The 18,727-nt window shown below is 68.4% G+C and overlaps 1 protein-coding gene and 1 long non-coding RNA gene across 3 annotated transcripts; one reads left to right on the plus strand and one right to left on the minus strand.

The window, feature by feature from the left end:
• Nucleotides 1-3,575: 3,575 nt before the first annotated feature.
• On the minus strand, nt 3,576-17,706 carry FGFRL1 (fibroblast growth factor receptor like 1). Of its 2 annotated transcripts, none has more exons than XM_069593331.1 (7): nt 17,010-17,706; nt 15,578-15,672; nt 7,181-7,453; nt 6,020-6,100; nt 5,639-5,923; nt 5,199-5,552; nt 3,576-4,845 (listed from the first exon to the last, which is right to left on the minus strand). In XM_069593331.1, the coding sequence occupies exons 2-7, from the start codon at nt 15,654-15,656 to the stop codon at nt 4,391-4,393; spliced, it is 1,527 nt and encodes a 508-aa protein (XP_069449432.1). In that variant the 5' UTR covers nt 15,657-15,672; nt 17,010-17,706; the 3' UTR covers nt 3,576-4,390. The 2 variants fall into 2 exon arrangements, with proteins under 2 accessions (XP_069449432.1, XP_069449431.1); XM_069593330.1 differs by lacking the exon at nt 17,010-17,706 and adding an exon at nt 16,257-16,611.
• On the plus strand, nt 15,551-17,952 carry LOC138442238 (uncharacterized). Its single transcript, XR_011257590.1, has 2 exons — nt 15,551-15,664; nt 17,647-17,952. It is a non-coding gene; the product is annotated as an uncharacterized lncRNA (long non-coding RNA).
• Nucleotides 17,953-18,727: the final 775 nt, after the last annotated feature.

Below are 18,727 nucleotides of genomic sequence, written 5' to 3' on the forward strand. Positions count from 1 at the left end.
AGGCACAGCTCCAGGTGACCCCAGGCAGCACAGCCAGAACAAGGCGTTGGAAGCTGCCAACCCAGGGCTCCATCGGGGCCCCCCCGGGGGTCTCCACGGGAGAAGCCCCATGGAAGGCAGAGCCCCCTTCCCAGGCACTATATTCCCCAGTCTGGGGACCGCTACCAGCTCCCACCCACTCACCTGGGCTCACTAATACATGTGGCCTGCTGGGAAGCTCACCCTTCCTTCCACAGACAGCGGCAGTCCAGGAGTCAGGGTGGCTGGGCCAGGGGGATCACCGGCCTGCGGAGGCCTCTTGAGCCAAGGCAGAACCGAGGTGGGTGTGGGGAGGGCACCTAGGTGGGACTGGCAGGATGGGGGCTGAATCGGGAGGACAGCATGGACCTTCATAGGGCTCCCAGGAGAGCCCCTGGCCCCGGGCTCCCCTGATGCCCGGCCCATCTCCTGAGGGCCCTGAGACCAGCCAGCCCTCGGGGCTCGAGTAGGACGGGCTCCTGCCCCCGGGGTGAGGTCAGAGCGGCTGCAGAGGGAGCCTCCGGCCAGGCCCCGCCCCCTGCGCGTGCCGAGCAGCCTCGGCCCCGCCCACTGCCCGCAGGAGGGCTGCGTGGGGGCTGGTGCCCAGGCATACTGTGAGGGCTGCTGCCTGGCCTGGCCCAGCCCAGCCCCTGGTGGCTTGACCCTGTGGGATCCCCGCGTCTCCGCACCCCACCTGGCAGCAGCTCCGCCTCACAGGCCGTCACGTCCCAGGGCAACCCGGCCTGTGCCCTGGGTCTGGGCTGTGCCCTGGGTCTGGGTACTCACCTTTCAGCCCCTTGACATCGCAGCCCCTCCACCCCACCCTGGCCCCTGAGCAGGCCTAGGCCCCTGCAAGCTCTATGCAGTGCCGCCCAGGAGGCTGGGCAACCTGGCTGGCACCTGCAGGCTTTGACCCCACTTCCCGAGCCCTGGGTGAGTCTGTACTGGGCAGGGTGTCCTCGTCCCATGTCCTGAACCCATGACCCAAGTTCCTGTCCCCTTTCCTGAGTCTTAAAGCCTGCATTCCTGTCCCAGGCCTCCTGGCCGGGCCCCTGGACAAGGCTCTGATCTCCTGCCAGGCCCTCCCACAGGTGTGGCCCTACACTCCCCCATCTTCACCCTCCTGCCGCGACACCCGGTCCCTGGACATCGGCCTCAGGGCCCCCACTCTGGGACAGCTGCAGAAGCCTCTCAGCCGCCCCTTTGAAACCAGGAGGGCCGGGAGGTGGCGGGGACGGGGTGGGGGGGTGGGGTAGGGAGGGGCCAGTCACACTCCAGAGCGTCAGAGCTTGAGCTGCCCTTTCAAGTTCGCAGGTTTGAAGAGGACAGCTTGTCACAGCCCAGGCCACAGGGAAGGTGCCGGCCTGGCTCTGGGCCTCCGCCCTCCTGGGAGTCCCATTTACTCAGCACCCAGAACCCCACCATGGGCATCAGGAGTTTTGGTCCCGGTGGCCCAGTCTGGCCTGGGAATTACGGAGAACACAGCTGGGTCCCCCTCCTGTTTCTCGAGACTGGGAACCCCCAGGACAAGGTGCAGGGCCCACTGCCACCCCGCGGGGACTCACGAAGCTGGGGGCAGGGCAGCTTTCGTGCTCCTGTTTGGGACCCCAGTGGCGTCATGGGGGGCTGCTTGCTGGTCTTTCTGCCTGTGACCAAGGGCACATTAGGTCCTGGCCTTGGTATTTATGGAGGGGCAACTGTGGAAGGCCAGCGGGGCCAAAGCGCGGCCCCCAAGCGCCCAAGAGGCGAAGCCCTGCCACGGAGCCTCTCCTGGTGCGACCCCAGGAGAGCCCCTGACCCGACTTCGGAAGCGGGCCTGACTCGGAGACCCTCGGGACCTCCTCACCCCAGACCCTCCCCTCGCGCAGCCCGGCCCCGCCCACACGCGCTCCCTCGGCCCCGCCCCCGCCCCCGGCGCCCCGCCCACTCAAGGCTCCCAGGTCTCAGCAGGGCCCCCCAGGGGGCGGGCCCGGCCAGAAGCCCCGGGTAGGCAGATGTCAGCCCGGATGGACTCTGCATGCGGTTAGGGCGGCCCTGGGAGCCTTGGTCCACGTGGTGCCCTCCTCCCTCCACACCTGCCCCACCTACAGCTGGAAGTGGGAGATGGCGTGGCTGAGGACTCTGATCGCCAAGGTGTGGCCGGCCTGTAATCCGGGGCTGAGTTTCTTGGTGGCCGCCCAGCCCCATGCCGATGGACCTGTCCGCTCGTCCAGACCCCACCCCCGCCCCCACACCTTTCCTGGCACCCCAGCAGGTCCACAGAGTGCCCAGCCCACCAGCAGGTCCACAGAGTGCCCAGCCCACCAGCAGCCCTCTCTCCAGGAAGGGCGCTGGGGGGTGGACACTGGTCTCCAGGGAACCAGACCGCTCAGGCTGAGACAGGCCCTACATTAGTCCCCTGCCTTCCCTGGGGCAGATGGTGAGGCTGGTCCCCATGAGCCAGGTGGACAGCACCGGCCTCAGGCCAAGGGCACAGGGCTGGGGTCCCAGTCTCCTCTGAGGTTCTGAGGGACCACACCGCCCAGGAACCTGCCCCTCTACCCGCACGCTGGGGAGAGGGCAGCTCAACTCCTATGACCCAGAGATGGCCCACTGCCTGAGGTCTCCCCACTGCCCAAGGCCTCCTCTCTCTCCACCCTTCCCCCTCAGACTGAAACCCAACCAGACATTGGCTGCAGCCAGTCCTGTCTGGGGCACATCTGTTTGGTCGCCAGCTGTAGGCCACCGGCAGCCCCCACTGACGCCCGTCTTCCCACCGCCAGCCAGGCCCTGGGTCTCCCTTGGGGCTGTGGGTGGCCCCCGTCATCCGGCCTGAGCTTGGTGAGGGGTCCCTCAGGGCCGGTCCCTGCCTCCTTGGAGACAGGAGTGGGGTCCACCCTGGGGGGCCAGAGGCTGGGGGCACAGCACTGAAGTGGACAGGGGGTGCCGTCCTGCCTCTCCTGGGGTCCCAGCAGAGGAGGGAGGGGCAGCTGGAGGCAGCAGAGGCGGGGGTCCAGCTCGGAGCCTGGGAGAGGAAGTGGGCCGCAGCCCAGCAGGGGGCCACGGAGGAGGCAAGATGGCCTGGCCTCCAGGTCAGGCAGGGCCCGAGCTCCTGGCCTGAAGTGCTGAGAACCAGAACCAGGCTGGCCCCAGGGGCCTCTCGAAAATCGCACAAGCTGTCCGTGCTCTTCCTTAAGAGGCTCCAGAACCTACGGGCCGGAGCAGGCGAAGCCCTGCCTGCTGGCCGATGAGTCAGAGCCTGTCTCCCCGTTGAGGGAGGCACTGCTGCCCCAACCAGGGTGGACAGGGCCCTGCGGCAGCCCCCAGCCCACCTGCCCGCCGAGGGCACACGGCGAGCCCCGGAATGTGGGGCGGGAGGAGCACAGGCCCTGTGGTGAGGACTGTGGGTGGGGGGGTCACACCAGCAGAGAGAGCAGACCCCCAGACAGCCAGACTCTGGGCTGGCCAGAGACGCGCGTCCCAGACACTGATGGTGGGCCCCGGGGGACCTGAGCCTGCGGCCTGGCTGTGGGGCTCCTGGCATACAGGCGCATGCGCGCATGGGAAGGAACACCAGCTTCAAGGAAAAGGATGCACGTTTTCTTGTTTTACAAAATAAATTAAATATACGAAGCGTCAGCTCAAACTCTATATAAAATTACAAAGGTCTGGGGCCACGGGTAACAGGGTGATGGGTGCCCAGGCCAGGGTGGACATCCAGTGTGGCCACAAAGCCAGGCGGGTCCTGGGCCCTGGAAGAGGCCAAGTCTCCGTGGCCCAGCCCTCTTTTCATCATTATTAATATTATTATCTTAATTTCTTAAATATAAATATCAAGGCCCCTCCTCTCTGGCAGTGGGAGGCCGGGTGGGACGAAAGCCACCCCCCGCTGGCTCCAGCTTCTCAGGACAGGGCCCAGGACTGCTCCGCCCGACCCCCCTCCAGGGTGCTGGTGGACTCCTGGACACCAGGACAGGTGGTGGCAAAAATAGCCTGGGCAGGGACACAGGCAGGCAGGCGTAGGGAAGGGGTCGGAGTTTTTGGTTTGCAAAGCCAGGGTGCCTCTCAGATCTCCTGCCAGGCCAGGGTGGGGGGGGTGCCCGTGGCCCCCGTGAAATCCTTCTCACAGGGCCAAGGGATTCCTTCACGAGCTAGCCGGTTGCCACATGCGCAGTGCGGTTACAATACAGACCTTCCCAAAGGCTTCTCAGTCTGAGTGTGTGTGTGTGTGTGTGTGTGTGTGTGTGTGTGTCCAGAGGTATGTGGTGTGTGTGTGCGCATCCACGTGCGTGTGCGCCCCCCGGGGCATGGGGAGACGGGCCCGTGGTGCGTCCCCGCTGTGGCCCTCTGCCCCCAGCCTGCACGGGGTGGCCTCTGCAAGCCCCCCAGGCGCCTAGCACTGGCAGTGGGTGTGCTGATGCTGGTGGACTTTGCCCTCCACGTGTGAGTGTGTGTGTGAGTGTGTGTGTGAGTGTGTGTGCGTGTGTGTGTCTGTGTAGAGTTTGGGGTAAAGCTTGGGGCCAGTGGCTGAGCCGGGGCCCAGCAGATGTTGGGGGGCAGCCGGGGGCCCGAGCTCCTCACACAACCCCACTCCGGGGCCGGAGCCCAGGGTGGCGGGGGCGGGCAGGTCCTTATCCCCGCCGCGGTCGCGGGCTGTGGCGGGCGGGCGATGTGCAGGGGCCGGGGGAGCCGGGGCCGGGGCGCACGGCTTCTTCTTGGCCTGGCAGAGCCACAGGACCACGGTGCCCACGATGAAGACCGCGCCGGCCGGGATGCCGATGACCACCGGCCACGGCAGGCTGGTGGTGGAGGACGAGGGGGCCACGGGCGGCCCTGGTGGCTTTGGGTCTACGGGAGAAACCGAGGAGGGCAGGGAGGGGACTGTCAGGGCGCGGGCATCCTACAACCCAGCTGGTGCGCATGGGCGGGGCGGGACCCCGGGGGGCGGGGCGGGACCCCGGGGGGCGGGGCGGGACCCCGGGGGGCGGGGCGGGACCCCGGGGGGCGGGGCGGGACCCCGGGGGGCGGGGCGGGACCCCGGGGGCGGGGCGGGACCCCGGGGGGCGGGGCGGGACCCCGGGGGGCGGGGCGGGACCCCGGGGGCGGGGCGGGACCCCGGGGGCGGGGCGGGACCCCGGGGGGCGGGGCGGGACCCCGGGGGGCGGGGCGGGACCCCGGGGGGCGGGGCGGGGCGCACTTACCGGGCAGCACCGTCAGGAAGGCGCTGCGGAAGCTGTAGCCCATGGTGTTGGCTCCCAGGCAGATGTACATGCCCGCGTCATCCTGGCGCGCACGCGTGATGAGCAGCTTGTTGAGGTAGGAGCCGTCGGGCCGCGACCACACGTCGCCGGTGGGCAGCACCACGAACTTCTGGCCGCCCACGTCGATGGTGGAGTTGTAGCGGCCTTCGGCGCCGTACTCCACGCGCTTCAGCCACTGGATCACCGGCTTCACGTCGCTGCGCACTTTGCACTGGAAGGATGTCGTGCCCCCGAAGTCCACCGTCGTGTTCACGGGGTGCGTGCCCGTGAGCACAGGCTTGGAGCGCGTCCGCTCTGCGCAGGGACAAGCGTTGGGCGCGGCCCCAGGGCTGCAGCCCACCCTCAGCCCTCGCCCCACCCACGCCCCCGCCCGAACTCACGGATCACGTCCACCTTGTAGGTGGCGTTGATGGCGCCTGCGCGGTTCGACACGCGGCACGTGTACTTGCCACTGTCCTCCGGGCGCAGGTTCTTCAGGCTCAGCGTCCACTTCTTCCTTCTGTGCTCGCCCGCCTCCGGGCGGGTCAAGGCCTGGTCATCCTTCATCCACGTGATATCGGGCCGCGGGTGCCCGCTGGCCACGCACTTGAGCCGCACGGAGCTGCCCACGGGCCGCGCAATCACACGGCGCCTCATCTTGGAGGGCTGCGTGAAGCGGGGCCGCGCTGCAGAGGGAGGGAGGCATGGAGATCAGAGGGCCAGGCGGGGTTGGGGGAGCGGTGAGGCCCAGCCCCCAGCCCACCTGACGCCCCTCTGCTCACCCCACTGCTTGCCGGCTGGATCTTCCTGGCCCCCAGAGGAGCTGTCGTGCCCTGGGCTCTCCCTTCCTGGACTGGTGTCATCTGGGGGGGTGGGCACGTGAGAGGGGCCTCAGTAGCCCCTGTGAGACCCCAGCATAGACCCCAGCCCCAGGCCCAGCTTGGAGGCTCCAGCACACCAGCAGGAGACCGTGGATGCATGCCCGCAGCTCAGAATCCCAGGGACAGCTGGGCGGGAGCCGCCTCCCGGCCCACTGCCTGGGTGCAGGTGACCCCGCCAGGCGTGGGTGGGATAGAGGTCTGGCTCTCCCACCCTGGCTCCCGGGGGTCTGCAGGGCCTGGGGGCGGTGGGGGCCGGGGCCCGCCAGCAGCTGCAGTAACCCTAGCCCACATCAAGGGGCCGAGGGCTCGGTGAACTGACATGGCTCGCATACCGCCTGGTCATCCTCCCCTTTGAAAGGACGTGGTGGGGGACACCCACAGTATTCCCATTCCACAGTCCAGAGGGAACCTGGGGCGGGGGGTGCGCGGGGAATGCTGAGGAATGCCCCCTCCCCGGGACAGCCGCTGCCTCCAGGGCCCAGGACCAAGGCCCAGCTCTCGGACCCCACCCCGGAACCCAGCGGCAGGGCGTGTGGGTCGGGCTCCTCCTTTGTGCTGCTCCGGCGCCCGTGGGGGAGGGCCAGGCCAGCGCCTGGTACCAGCGAGTGAAGGGCGTGTTGCTGGGGCGCCGCCCAGTCCCCAAGCCCAGGCCCCCGGAGGCAGAGGAGAACACAAGGCCCTTGCTTCCCAGCGGCCCCTCTGAACTCAGAAACCTGAGCCTCAAAGTCACGGCCGACGCCAAGGCTACCGGCCGGCCTGGCCCACCAGGCTGCACTTCGGTTCAAGCTGGGGCCCCCCACCCACTCCTGCCGTCTCCCAGCCAGCCCTGGCCCCTCAAGCTGGCAGAACTTTGGCGGAGAAGAAGCTAGGAGGAAAGGGCCCCCCCGAGGTACAGCCTGAGGAGGCAGCCCGGGCTGGCGGGCGTCCTGGACTCAGAGGCAGCCAGCGGGACCCCAGGGTCCTGAGGGGCAGTGGGCAAGTTCAGGCAGGACAGGGGGTGGCGGTGGGCACTCAGGGAAGCGCTGCCTCCCTGCCGGCGCAAGACCCTGCCCCAACACTGACCCATCACTATGAGCGTGTAGTTGACGCTGAGGCTCCCGAAGCCGTTGGTGGCTTTGCACACATAGGCACCAGCATCCTCTGGTTCCACTTCCTTCACCTTCAGCCCTTGGGGCAGCACACGGAAGCGGCTCCAGCCGCCGTGGATCGTCCGGCCGTCCTTGGTCCACATGGTCAGTGGTGGCGGGTCCCCCTCCACGGGGCACTGCAGCCGAACCGTGCGTCCTAGCCGGGCCACCTGCCTCGGGACCACCTTGTCCGCCATCCTCGGGGGCCCTGTGGGGGTCAGAGGGCTCCGTCAGGGAGGAGGGAACTGGCAGCGGGTCGGTCAGGGCAAAGGCAGTGTGGGCACTGGGAGCTGGCTGGAGGGCTGTCCCTGCCAGGAGCCCACCCAGACCACAGGGGCCCCTGCGCGCTCTCGCACAGGGGCCGGAACACGGTCCGGAGGACCGGCTCACCCAGGATGCACGTGCACAGGCCGGAAAGGACAGCCCCTCACGGGCAGGGTGTGCACATGTGAGCGTCTCTGCATCTGTGCCCGTGTGTGGCTGGGCTACACTGAACCAGGTCTGTCTGCCCGGACAAGAGCCTCCCCGCTGCCAGCCAGGCCACGCCAGGTCACCAAGGCCTTGGGGTCAGAGGGCAAGCAGCTGGGCACCCCCACTATGGGTGACCACTCTCTCCCATGGGAGAAGCCAGAGTCCTGGGCTGAGGCCACTGGAGCCCCTGACCGTCCCCGATCCCCCTGGCCTGGGTCCAGCTTCAGTTCCTCTGGGGTCAAGTGTGGGCACAACGGGGGTGATCCGGTCTATACGGCAACAGGACACGGCTCAGGGGAAGGACGCCGCGGACACCACAAGGATACGGAGCTACCTCCAGGGGACCCTCAGCCCCCGCCGTGCCCGGGGCCCAGAGCCAGGGCCCGCGTGCAGCTCCAGCACCACGGGAAGACCACAGGGGCTTCGGCCCTCTCTCGCGGGCAGCCACCCCGTCCCTCAGGCCAGGAGAGGCAGCCATGAGCACTCAGCTGCCCTTCCCAGGGGCTTGACTGGGCTTTGCTCCCGGGACTGCAGCCACCAGCCACTGGAAGGTGCCTCCACCCCTCGAGTCCGCCACTCAGGCCAGGAGGGCCGCGGCCGGGTGTCCTGGCCGCGTGGAGGTGCTGGCCTGGCGCGGCTGCTCTGAGACGCTATCGTTCGGGGCCCAAGGGCGGCGTGTGTTTTCAATAACCAGCGGGTGTTTCTCCAGCACGGCCAGCTGGTCACACCACTGCTTTGCAACCGGAGGGCTCCTGTGGGTCCCACAGATGCTCCGGTTCCCAGGGCCCTGCAGGGCGTGGACCCCCCCCGCCCCTGCCTGGGGTGCTGAGGGGGGGTGGCGGCTGTGACCCCGGGGATGGGCAAGCTGACGGCCCCGGGCTCCGCTTCTCTGGGGCCCCAAGTGGGGAGGCGGTCCCGAGGCTCTGCTTCCAGGGGACCGGGGTGTGAGCGACAGAGATCCTATTCGGGGGGCTGCACCCCCACGAGGCAGCTGCACCGGCCAGCCAGCCCTCGTGCTTCCCCTGACCATCTCTCCCTAATGACTTCGCAGTCTGCAGGGCCTGCCCCCAGGCACCCACTCAGCTCACAGTGCGGGGGGTGTCAGGGGCCCCAGACGAGTGGACCCCAGGAAGGCCCAACCAGGCTGCCCAGGGCCCAGGCCTCATTCCCAGGCAGACCCTGTCTACCACCTGTCACCGCCTGAAATTCCACCATCCCCAGGGGCCTCCCAGGCTGCAGGACAAAGCGGGTACCCCCAGCCTGTCCCCGGTCCCCCAGGCTGACACCTGGACACAAGGATCACACGTGCAGACCCACACGTGTCCACACAGACACGCGCGTGTGCGGAGCCTCCCCGGCGGGGCTCTGCCTGTCCTGACCACAACCTGCAGGGGCCACTGGGCCCTCGCCAACACCCCCAGACCCTGAGCAGCCGGCCTCAGTGGCAGAGAAGGGGCCCTCCCCATTCCCCAGGAGGCCTTCAGAAGTGGGGGTGGGGCAACTGTGAGTGGCACGGACGCTGCCCAGGGTCACTGCGGAGAGGAGGGACGGGCTCTGCTGACCGCCAATGGGCCGGAAGTGTGGCCCCGCGAGCCGACCTGAGCGGAGGGGGACGAGGCAGTGCCCGCGGAGCCAGCCGCATCCCAAAGCAAACAGCCCCTCCCGCGCGGCTGCCCCGCCCCCACCTGTGCTCCGCCTGGCCAGCCTCTGCAGAGACCCCCGCAGGCTCACAGGCGGGAGGCCCGGCCCCCCAGACTCCTAGGGGTTTTGGCTGCCAGCACGGCTGCGGCAGCCCTATATTTAGCCCAGGAAACACAAGCCCCGTTGTTCCACCTGGACGGGGCATCCCGACGCTTTGCCATGGAAACTGAGGCTCGCCTGGGGACCTGGGGCCCCTGCAGGGCCTGGTGGTGTGGGGGTGCCTAGGGGGATAGCCTCTCAGCTCCCGGCAGGCCCTCTGCCCAGCTGCCGCCCCTCCCTAGAGCGCAGCCTCCAGGAAGCCCCAAACTAGCACCTCCCCAGAGCCACAGTGCGGGGAGGTTTGGGGCACAGGCAAGGTGCAAAGAGGGTGTGGAGGCGGCAGGCTGTGCAGGGTCTCACCCAGGATGCAGGCTGAGCATCGTGGGCGTGGGCAAAGGGGGCAGAGCCCCTCCCTCCTCCCCTCCCTCCTCCTTGCCAGGCTCTGCAGCTGCTCCAGCGTTCAGCTGCCAAGTCCGTAGGACTCTGCGACCCCATGGACTGCAGGCCGCCAGGCTCCCCTGACCATGGGCTTCTCCAGGCGAGGACGCTGGAGCGGGGTGTCGTGCCTTCCTCCAGGGGATATCCCAACCTAAGGGTCGAACCTGAGTCTCCTGCATTGCAGGTGGACTCTTCACCCCTGAGCCACTGGGGAACCCGGAGCTGGGGCCACACGCAGCCGCGATACTGCCCCCAGACGCTGTCCCCCAGACGCACACCCCAACGGGGGTGCAGACCCCCTCCTCTGAGCGCCGGAGACCCCCAGGCTTGCAGGCCCCCTGCCTGGCTGGGGCTCCATTTCCCCAGGTTTGCTATAACAAGACCCTGCTGCGACCCAGGGCAGAGGTGCTGGGCAGATGGAGAAGGGACCCCCCGCTGGAGCCCCCTCAAATCCCCCAAGTCATCATCACAGGGCCCGGGGGCCACCCCGAAGTGCAGCACCCGTGCCTCGCGGCCTCTGCCCCCCTGGGGCGGGGTGAACTGCCCTGGCCATTCCGCCTGGACCCACACTCCCTGCTCTGTCCACAGTCTGCCAGGGGCCTGGCCATGGGCAGCGGGGGCACTCCAAGGTCGGCCCTCACCCCTCCCAGGCACCCAGGGTGCTTGGTGGGCCCTGGCCTGCGACTCCAAGCTCCCTTCAAGGCGGGTGAGCCAGACACCGCCCTCCCCCAAACCCCAGGTGCCAGAGGCCTCAGAGCAGGTGAGGTGATGGAGCCTGAGCCCTCAGCCTGCACGTCAGGGCAGCTCTGTCCCCAGCAAGCCCTGCAAAGCCCCCAAGTTTCCAGCCTGAGGAACGCTCTGGCCGCGGCAAGGCTGGGGGGCGGTGGATCAAGCCGACCACGGTGGGCCTGGCTACGGGTGGGGGCGGCCGGTTGGGAGCTGCCATCGTGCCGTGTGGGACCAGCTAAGCCAGCAGGTGGGGAGGGCGCTGGGCCCCAGAGGTGGACAAACAAGGCCGGCCTGGACGCCTGCACCAGGCACTAGGCTGTCTAGGGGGTGGGACACATGAGGTGTTCGGCACGGTGGGCGCCAGGCTCTGGGCCCAGCACCCTCCCCAGGGAGGCGAGGCCCCAGGAGAAGGGCAGGAGCACCCGGGTCGGGGGGTGCACAGGGGAGGACCACCACGTGGCTGCCAGGAGGCGGGCAGACCCCCACCCAGCACCGCTGCACAGCTGCCCACGCTCACAGGCTCCTGGTCACCAGCTGGCCCGGGGCGGCCCCGGGGGCCGGACCCACGGGATCTGTGGTGGAACTGGTAGGACCCGCAGGACAGGTGGTTGCCCGAGAAACCAGGCCATTCTGGGCGTGGCAAAGGGACGGCCTGACCCACCGAGCAAGGCGGCGGGAGTGTCCCCGCCACCCGCTGCCCAGCTGCCCGGCAGAGGAGTGGGCAGCAGGGGGCCCTTCCACTTCCAGTGGAAGCCAGCCTCAGGGCTCCTCTGCCTCACCCTCAGCACCCGCAGGACCCCGGCCCAGCACCCCCGGACCCCGGCCCAGCACCCCCGGACCCCGGCCCAGCACCCCCGGACCCCGGCTCAGCACCCCCGGGACCCTGGCTGGGGGCCCAGAGCATCACCCCGATGGTGCCACATCCCTGGGGGCGCCCATGGGAACTGCCAGTGGGGGACGGTGATTGGAAAGCACCCAGCCTGCCCAGGGGCACAGCTGAGCACTGGGCAGCCCTCGCGCAGTGCCAAGGTCTCACTGGGTCCACAGACTCAGTGCCGACCCTCCCGCAAACCTGCCAGTGCCTGCCCCCCACCGCCACCTCACAGACGCGCTCCCAGCTGTCAGAGGGCGGAGAGGGCCCTTGTCCACCGGGGCCTCCCACACCTGCCATGCTGGATGCAGCGGACAGGGTAACGTGCTTCGGGGCCCAGACCACCCCAGGGGCAGTCACCTAGGAGGTGAGAGGACCCTTCCTGAGCCTGGAGCCCCCTGGCGTTCAGGGCCAATGCAGGGTCTCCAGGCTACAGCCGCAGACGACCAACCCCCAGCAGCCGGCCTGGTCCCACATCCGCTCCACTGAGCCCTGAGCGGCTTCTCCTGGACAGGCCTGAGGCCCTGAGGCCCGAGTACCCAGACTGGGCACCCCCAGGCCCCAGAGGCTGTGGGGTGGGCCACCGGACTCTCAGGGTGAGCTCTGGGACCAGCCCCACAGTGCAGCCAGGACCCAGACTGGCTGCCGCGCAGGCGGGGGGCAACCCTGGACACGAGGGCGCCTGGGGGCAGCGTCACGGGAGCCGGGGCCTCCCTCCTCCCTGCCGGCTCCACAGGGCCCGTTATCCAGCACACAGCTTGTGAAAATCTCTCACAAAATAAACTCCCCGGCAGGAAGAAGAGGAGTTGTGTTTCCTGCCAAGATGGGAAACCCTGGGGTTCGGCAGCCCTGAGGCTGGGGCAACTCCCTGCCCTGCCTCCGGCTTGGGGACAGCTCCAGAAGCACCCCCCCCCCCGGGCCAGTCTGCTCGGTGTGGGCATGTGCCCCCCCACCCCAGCATGCCACCTCCAGACCCTGCCCCAGCCACTCAGCAGGGCACAGGGTGGGAACAGAGGCCCCAGTGGACCACCCCCCAGACGCTCCCCTCGGCCGACCAGCCCAGCCCTTCCCCACCCGAGGGCCCTACCCTGCTAGGCCGAGGCACTGTGCCCACCCTGGCCATGGTGGGCTGCCCACCTCTGCCCACGACACTCCCGCCGCTGGAGGCCTTCCTTGCCTCACCTGACCGGGACCACCTCTCCTTCCAGGCCCATCCCACCTGGTCCTGTGAAATCCGAGCCTCTCCAGGGAACCCAGGGCTGCGAAACCCACAGGACACAGGACGGTGGCCCCTGCTCGCCTTGGGCCCTGAGAGAAGGCAGGCTGTGCTTACTGGAGCACCCGGGACCACCGCTAGGAAGAGTGGGGGGCCGCACCAGACAGGCGTCCATGGGGTGGGCACCCCTTCCTTCCGCGTGCTGACCTGCTCACTGAGGCTGTCCCCTGGACACACCAGGCTGTGGTCACCCGTGGAGGCATAGAACGGGGCAAAGCAGGCCAAGATGGGCTGCCTCCGCTCACCTCCCCCGCACGTCCGTGGGGCCTGGGCTGCCCAGCCGACCCAGAGGCTGGGGCTGCTACTGGAGAAAACCAGCAACTCCCTCGTTAGGGCTGCCGCAGAGCCAGGAGGACTTGGGGGCCCATTGATCCTGACGCACTGGAGACGGAGCCTGGTAGGCAGCAATTCCAGGTCCAGCCAAGGGCGACTTTCTTTGCTCCCTCTTCCCCACAGAGTGGGCAGTGGTTTATTTTCCTTTCCAGGAGTGGGGCCCAAGACAAGACATAAGCGGGCCGCTGACCTAGGTCCACCTTGCAGAGCCTGGGCCGGGCTCCGGTGAGTCCACCTCGGCCCGGCCACGCACTGGCCAATGCTGCCTGCAGGGGCCTGGGGGGCAAGGAGGTGGCCCCTTGCAGCCCGGTCAGAGGCTGAGGTCCACCAGCACGCACATCACAGCCTTTCTGACAGCCGCACGCCTCCCTGTGGACTCACATGCCCTGGCAGAGCCTTCCACCACAGCCCCCAGGCAAGTTGGCCTGAAGTCTGTCCCATCCCACAGGCAGAAGGTGGCCGGGCATGCGCTGGCCAGGTCCAGGGGAGGGAGAGGGGCCTCCAGGGCCAGCTGCTCAGAGACCGTCCACTGCACCACCCTCAGAAAAGTCCAGAGGTGGCACTTCCCAGAAAGCCCTGAAATGACTCTTTTCAAAGTAAATTGTAGAAGGCACTTCATTCGGAGCCTCTTGAATTCCCACTGTGAGAAATAAAGTGGAAACGGAGAAAGCCAAATTCTGTTTTCAAATTTGAAAATAAAAAAAGCTTAAGACTTAACCCACCAAGATTGTGAAACTTTAGGAAAAGGGGAACCTTAAAAATACTGAGTCTAGAAATGTACTGATTCCAGAAACTGTGACACCACGGGGGAAGCGGCTTCAGAAAGCCACCCAAACTCTCTCTGCGCCGGTTTGCCTGCCTGAAGAGGGTCCACACGCAGCCTGTTCACGCGCCAAGTGGGAAGGGCCTGAGACAACTCTACCCTCCAGTCCAGGCCTGGAGGACAAGCCAACACGACCCAGGAAGAGCACCCCCACCAGGAACCACAGAGGCCCCTGCTTGCCCTTGGAAAGCGGCTCCCACCTCCCTGCGGCCGCCAGGGCCCCCACCATGCAGCCCAAGGCCTCAGCCAAAGGGCACTGAGCGGGGTGTGGCCCCTGCTGCCTACGGCCGTCCACGGCCCACTGCCACCCGCCCCTCCACTTCAGGCTCCAGCCAGTGGCCAGGTCAGGCCAGTGGCCTCCTGAGCCTCCCTAGCCAAGCGGCCAGAGGACAGGCAGGTTCAGGGATGGCGGAGTCCAAGCAGATGAAAGAGAAATTGGAGGCTGAGCTGCTGGCCCCAGCGGTGGGGAGCCTTGCTGGGCATGACCCAAGTGTCCGCAGCACCCTGGGCACTGCCATCTCGGCCACGCCTGGGCAGCCCCCACCCTCAAGCGAGCCAGCCAGTCCCCGGCAGGGCAGGCGGGGGGGGTACCGTGGCATGAGGCCCACCTGGGCCGCCGCCCGCCACCCCACACCCGAATGCAGCCATATAAGGCCAGCCTGGGCTCGGTGCGCCTGCGGGACAGCGGCGGGGGCGGGGTGCGACGTCTCAGAGGACTGGTGGACAGGGCAAGGGCGATCCTGAGTGGTCAACACCCCCACAGGGCTGGCCTCGCCGCAGGTCCCGCCTCGCTGAAGGAGGCCAGCGCGGAACATGGCGGTGGGAGGCCACGGGCACGCATCACCCATCGCCCATCAGCCAAGGACGCCCCTTGCTGGGGCAGGGCTCCCTCCAGGGGTATCTGAGGCCGCCCTCCTGCACAGAAAGTGTGTGAGCCCGCGTCCAGGCCCCGCTGTGGCACACACGCCACGCTGAGGGACGCACTGTGTGCCTGAACGAGGTAGCCTCAGCGTCTGCTTTAAGACAGGCCCCAACTCCCCACCCCGTGTGCTGGGTCCTCAGTCCCCTGGCCCCAACCTTGCACCTTCTTGGAGACGGGCAGGCCTAGTGCACTGGTCTGGGTCGTTAGGCCCACATGCCAAGAAGGTCCCCACTGTCCCCACACCCGGCGCTGGCCACCAGGGGGTTTCTGTAGGTTTTCAGGGGCCTAACTGGGTCCACTGTGGCCAAACTGCCCACTGCCCAGGAATCCTCCACCAGCGGCTGCCCTCAGCTGCAGCGGTGGGTGGATGTGTGTGCTCTGAGGGGAACTGGGGCCAGAGCCCAACCTGCCAGCCAGTGTGGGACCCCGTGCCAGAGCTGGGGGAGCCTGCGCAGTGAGACCACCCCGTGGGTGATCTGGGGGACCTCATGGCGAGAGGGGAGGCCCCGCAGACAGCTGAGGAGCCCTCGGGTGTGGGGCCGACGCGGGAGCTGCCCTGGCCCGTGGGTGAGCCGGGGGCCCAGTGGGTGAGGGGCCGGGCTGCGCGCGGCCAGCAGGGGCGGGGCGCAGGCACGCGCGCCAGGCGGGCACTGTGGCAGAGTTCAGGGCCGGAGGGAAAGGGGCGGCGCTGGCGGAGGCCGGGGCGCCGGGCTGGGCGCCAGCACTCACCTCGGGCGGCGGCGGCCGGCGGGAGGGCCCCCAGCAGCAGGAGCAGCAGCGGCAGCACCGACGCGGGGCTCGGCGTCATCTCGGCCAGTGCGGACCTGGGGGGGATTCAGAGGCTGGTCATCTACGTGCGGGTGGGGGGGCGGGTTTTCCGCCCCGCTCCCCCTCCCCCTGGCCGAGGGCCCCGGAGCAGCCAGCACCCCGGCCCTGGACCGAGGGGGACCGAGGTGCGGGCCGCCCCGCCTTCCCTGGCGCGCTCCGGGCGGAGGAAGCGGCGGCGGGGGAACCGTGGGTATCAAAGGCAGACAAAGGGTTTACACTAATTACCGACCTCCCCCGCCCCCCCTCCAAACACCGTCTGGATTCCTGGCGCTTGTAACTCGGGCCCTGCCCGCGGGACACACAACACCGGCGGCCCCGCAGATAATCGCCTGCGCCATTAGCGGACAAATTTGCGTTGGGGGGGCCCACGTGGGGTGCAGGGGCGGGGGCGGGGCGCGGGCAGGACCTCGGGCCGGGCGGGAGCCGCGGCGGCGCGTGCCGGTGCCTGCGGCCCCTCGCCGCGGAGCGGGGACCCGGACGCTCGGCCCCCGCCGCCCCCTCCCGCGGCCCCGGCCCCCGACCCTCCGGAATCGGCCCTCCCAGTCTGCCCCGGGAATCGGAGGCGCGCGAAGGGGCTCACCTCGGCGGGGCTCGCGGGCGGCGGGGCTCAGGGCCGGGCCCGCGGGGCGCGCTGCGCGGTCATTGCCGCCCCGGGCGCCGCACCCCGCCGCCCCGCGCCCCCGGGCCCGGCCTCGGGACGGGGCGGCGCTACCTGCGCGCGGGCGGCTCGGGCTGGGGCCGGGGCGGGGATCGGGGGCCGGGGTCGGGGCGGGGGGCGAGGAGGGTGGCGAGGGCGGTCCGCGGGCCGGGGCCGCGATCCCGGGGCGGCAGGGCGAGGGGCCCGGGGCGCCACGCCGCGAGGCGTCCTTCCCTGCGGGGCTTTGTCAACTCTCCCGGAGCGAGCGCCGAGCCCGCCGCGCGCCCCGCCCCGACACAACTTCCCGCCAATCGGCGCGCCGCAGCCCCCGCGCCCCGCCCCGCGCTCCGCCCCCGAGCCCCGCCCCGAGCCCCGCCCCGCGCTCGAACTTCCCGCCAATCGGCGCGTCCTGGCCGCAGCGCCCCGCCCCGCGCCCCGCCCCCGCCCCCCCGCCTCGCGCCCGAACTTTCCGCCAATCGGCGAGCGCGCCCGCCCTGCCGCCGCCCGGCTCGCGGCCTTAACCCTAGCAGTACGGGACGCCCGCGGGGGGCGGCTCCCGGGGCGCGGCCCCGCCCCCGCCCGCCCGCCTCGCCCCCGCAGGGCCCTGGCCCCGCCCCCAGCTTGTTTCCAGCCGCTGGCGGCCGGGCCAGCACACCGCGCCCCCACGCAGCCCCGGCCCAGCCTCGCCTCGCGCACCTCCAGGTCCCGCGCCGTCCACCTCGCACCTGCACCCGTTGGCGCCTGCATCCGAGTCCCCAGCCTCAGGCCAACAGCTCCCCGCGCGCCTCTAGAGTCGTCCCTGATCGAGCTCCAGCTGGGCAGTCAGAGTCCCGACATCTGAGCCCCCCGGTGGTCGTCGGGAACGGAGGGGAGATCCAAGACCCCGCTCTGACCCCAGGCGACTCCAGGGAGGGCCAAGTCGGGCATGACGTGGGGTGCAGAGATCCCGCCCTGGCGCCTCGGCTCATAGATCTGCTTGCCGGAGAGCAGATGTGTTCCCGCCGCCCACCTGGCGGTTTGCGGCCTCCTGTCCGCTAGCGATGGGGTGCGCGTGCGCTCAGTCGTGTCCGATTCTGGACTGTAGCCCGCCAGACGTCTCTGTCCATGGGATTTCCCAGGCAAGGGGTCTGGAGTGTGTTGCCCTTCATACTCCAGGGGATCTTCCCCACCTAGGGATCAAACCTGCCTCTCTTGGGTCTCCTGCGTTGGCAGGTGGATTCTTTACCGCTAGCACCAGGCGGGAAGCCCAGTGATGCTAACAGAAGGGTATTAATAACTCAGCACCGCCTTTAATCCTCATAATCAGTCAGACGTCTCGCTGTCACTTGTGCAGGCACGGCGAAAGCAGGTAATTCACCCAGGATTGCCCAGGAGCTTGAGATGCCCAGGACTGGAGCCGCGCACTGGAGAGAGCCCCGGGCCTGTGTCTCTCTCCACCTTGCCCTCTGCCCTTCCCTTGGCTATTCAGCAACCAGCATCCACTGGCCCCCATGACTGCCCTCCTTCCGTCCGTCACCTGACCGCACCCCAAGCTCACTGGCCTGAATCAGTGGGCCCGTCTCCCCTGGGTTTCCCTTCACTGTCTCTTCACTGACATTGCGAATCATTTTCTAAAAACATTTAAAATTTATTAATTTCCTTTTTGGCTGTGCTGGGTCTTCGTTGCTGTGAGAGGGCTTTCTCTAGCTGAGGCTAGTGGGGGCTACTCTTCTGGTGGCGTGCAGGCTTCCTGTGGCGGCTTCTCTTGTTGGGAGCACAGGCCCTAGGTGTGCAGGCTTCAGTACTGGCGGCACGTGGGCTCAGTACTGGCGGCACGTGGGCTCAGTACTGGCGGCACGTGGGCTTAGTTGCTCCACAGCATTCGGGATCTTCCCAGATCAGTGGTCGAATCCATGCACCCTGCACTGGCAGGCAGATTCTCAACCAGCGGACTCCAGGGAAGTCCCAGACTCATCACTTAAAAACACAACCCTGATGCATCTCTGGCTCCCCAGTACCCTCAACACAAACCCCACCACCCCTGAGGCCCTGGATGCCTGGGCCCTGCCCAGTTCCCACCTCTACTCCCCTGTAGCACTCCCTGCAGCCCCTCTGGACCTCTGCTCCTGCTATTCCTCTGAGAACACTTTCTGGAACAAGCTCTCTCCTCTTAGGGTTCCCTCTTCCAGGAAGCCTTCCAGGGAAAGCTGAAACTGGAGAGGTCTTACAGGTCAACATCCCCAGGGCAGAGGAGCGCTGGATTGGGGGTGTGAGCCATCAGGGTTTCAGTCCGTGGAGACCCAGGCTGCCCACTCCTTCCAAGCCAGCGATAGGCGGTTCCTCAATGCTGTTTCTGGGCCAGTAGGGCGCCCACCTCGTGGGTGGGTGGTGGTGAGCTGGGTGCTCACCATCCTGCCTGCACGCTGAGTGGAGGC

This window comes from Ovis canadensis, chromosome 6 (assembly GCF_042477335.2).
Source record: "Ovis canadensis isolate MfBH-ARS-UI-01 breed Bighorn chromosome 6, ARS-UI_OviCan_v2, whole genome shotgun sequence".
NCBI lineage: Eukaryota > Metazoa > Chordata > Mammalia > Artiodactyla > Bovidae > Ovis > Ovis canadensis.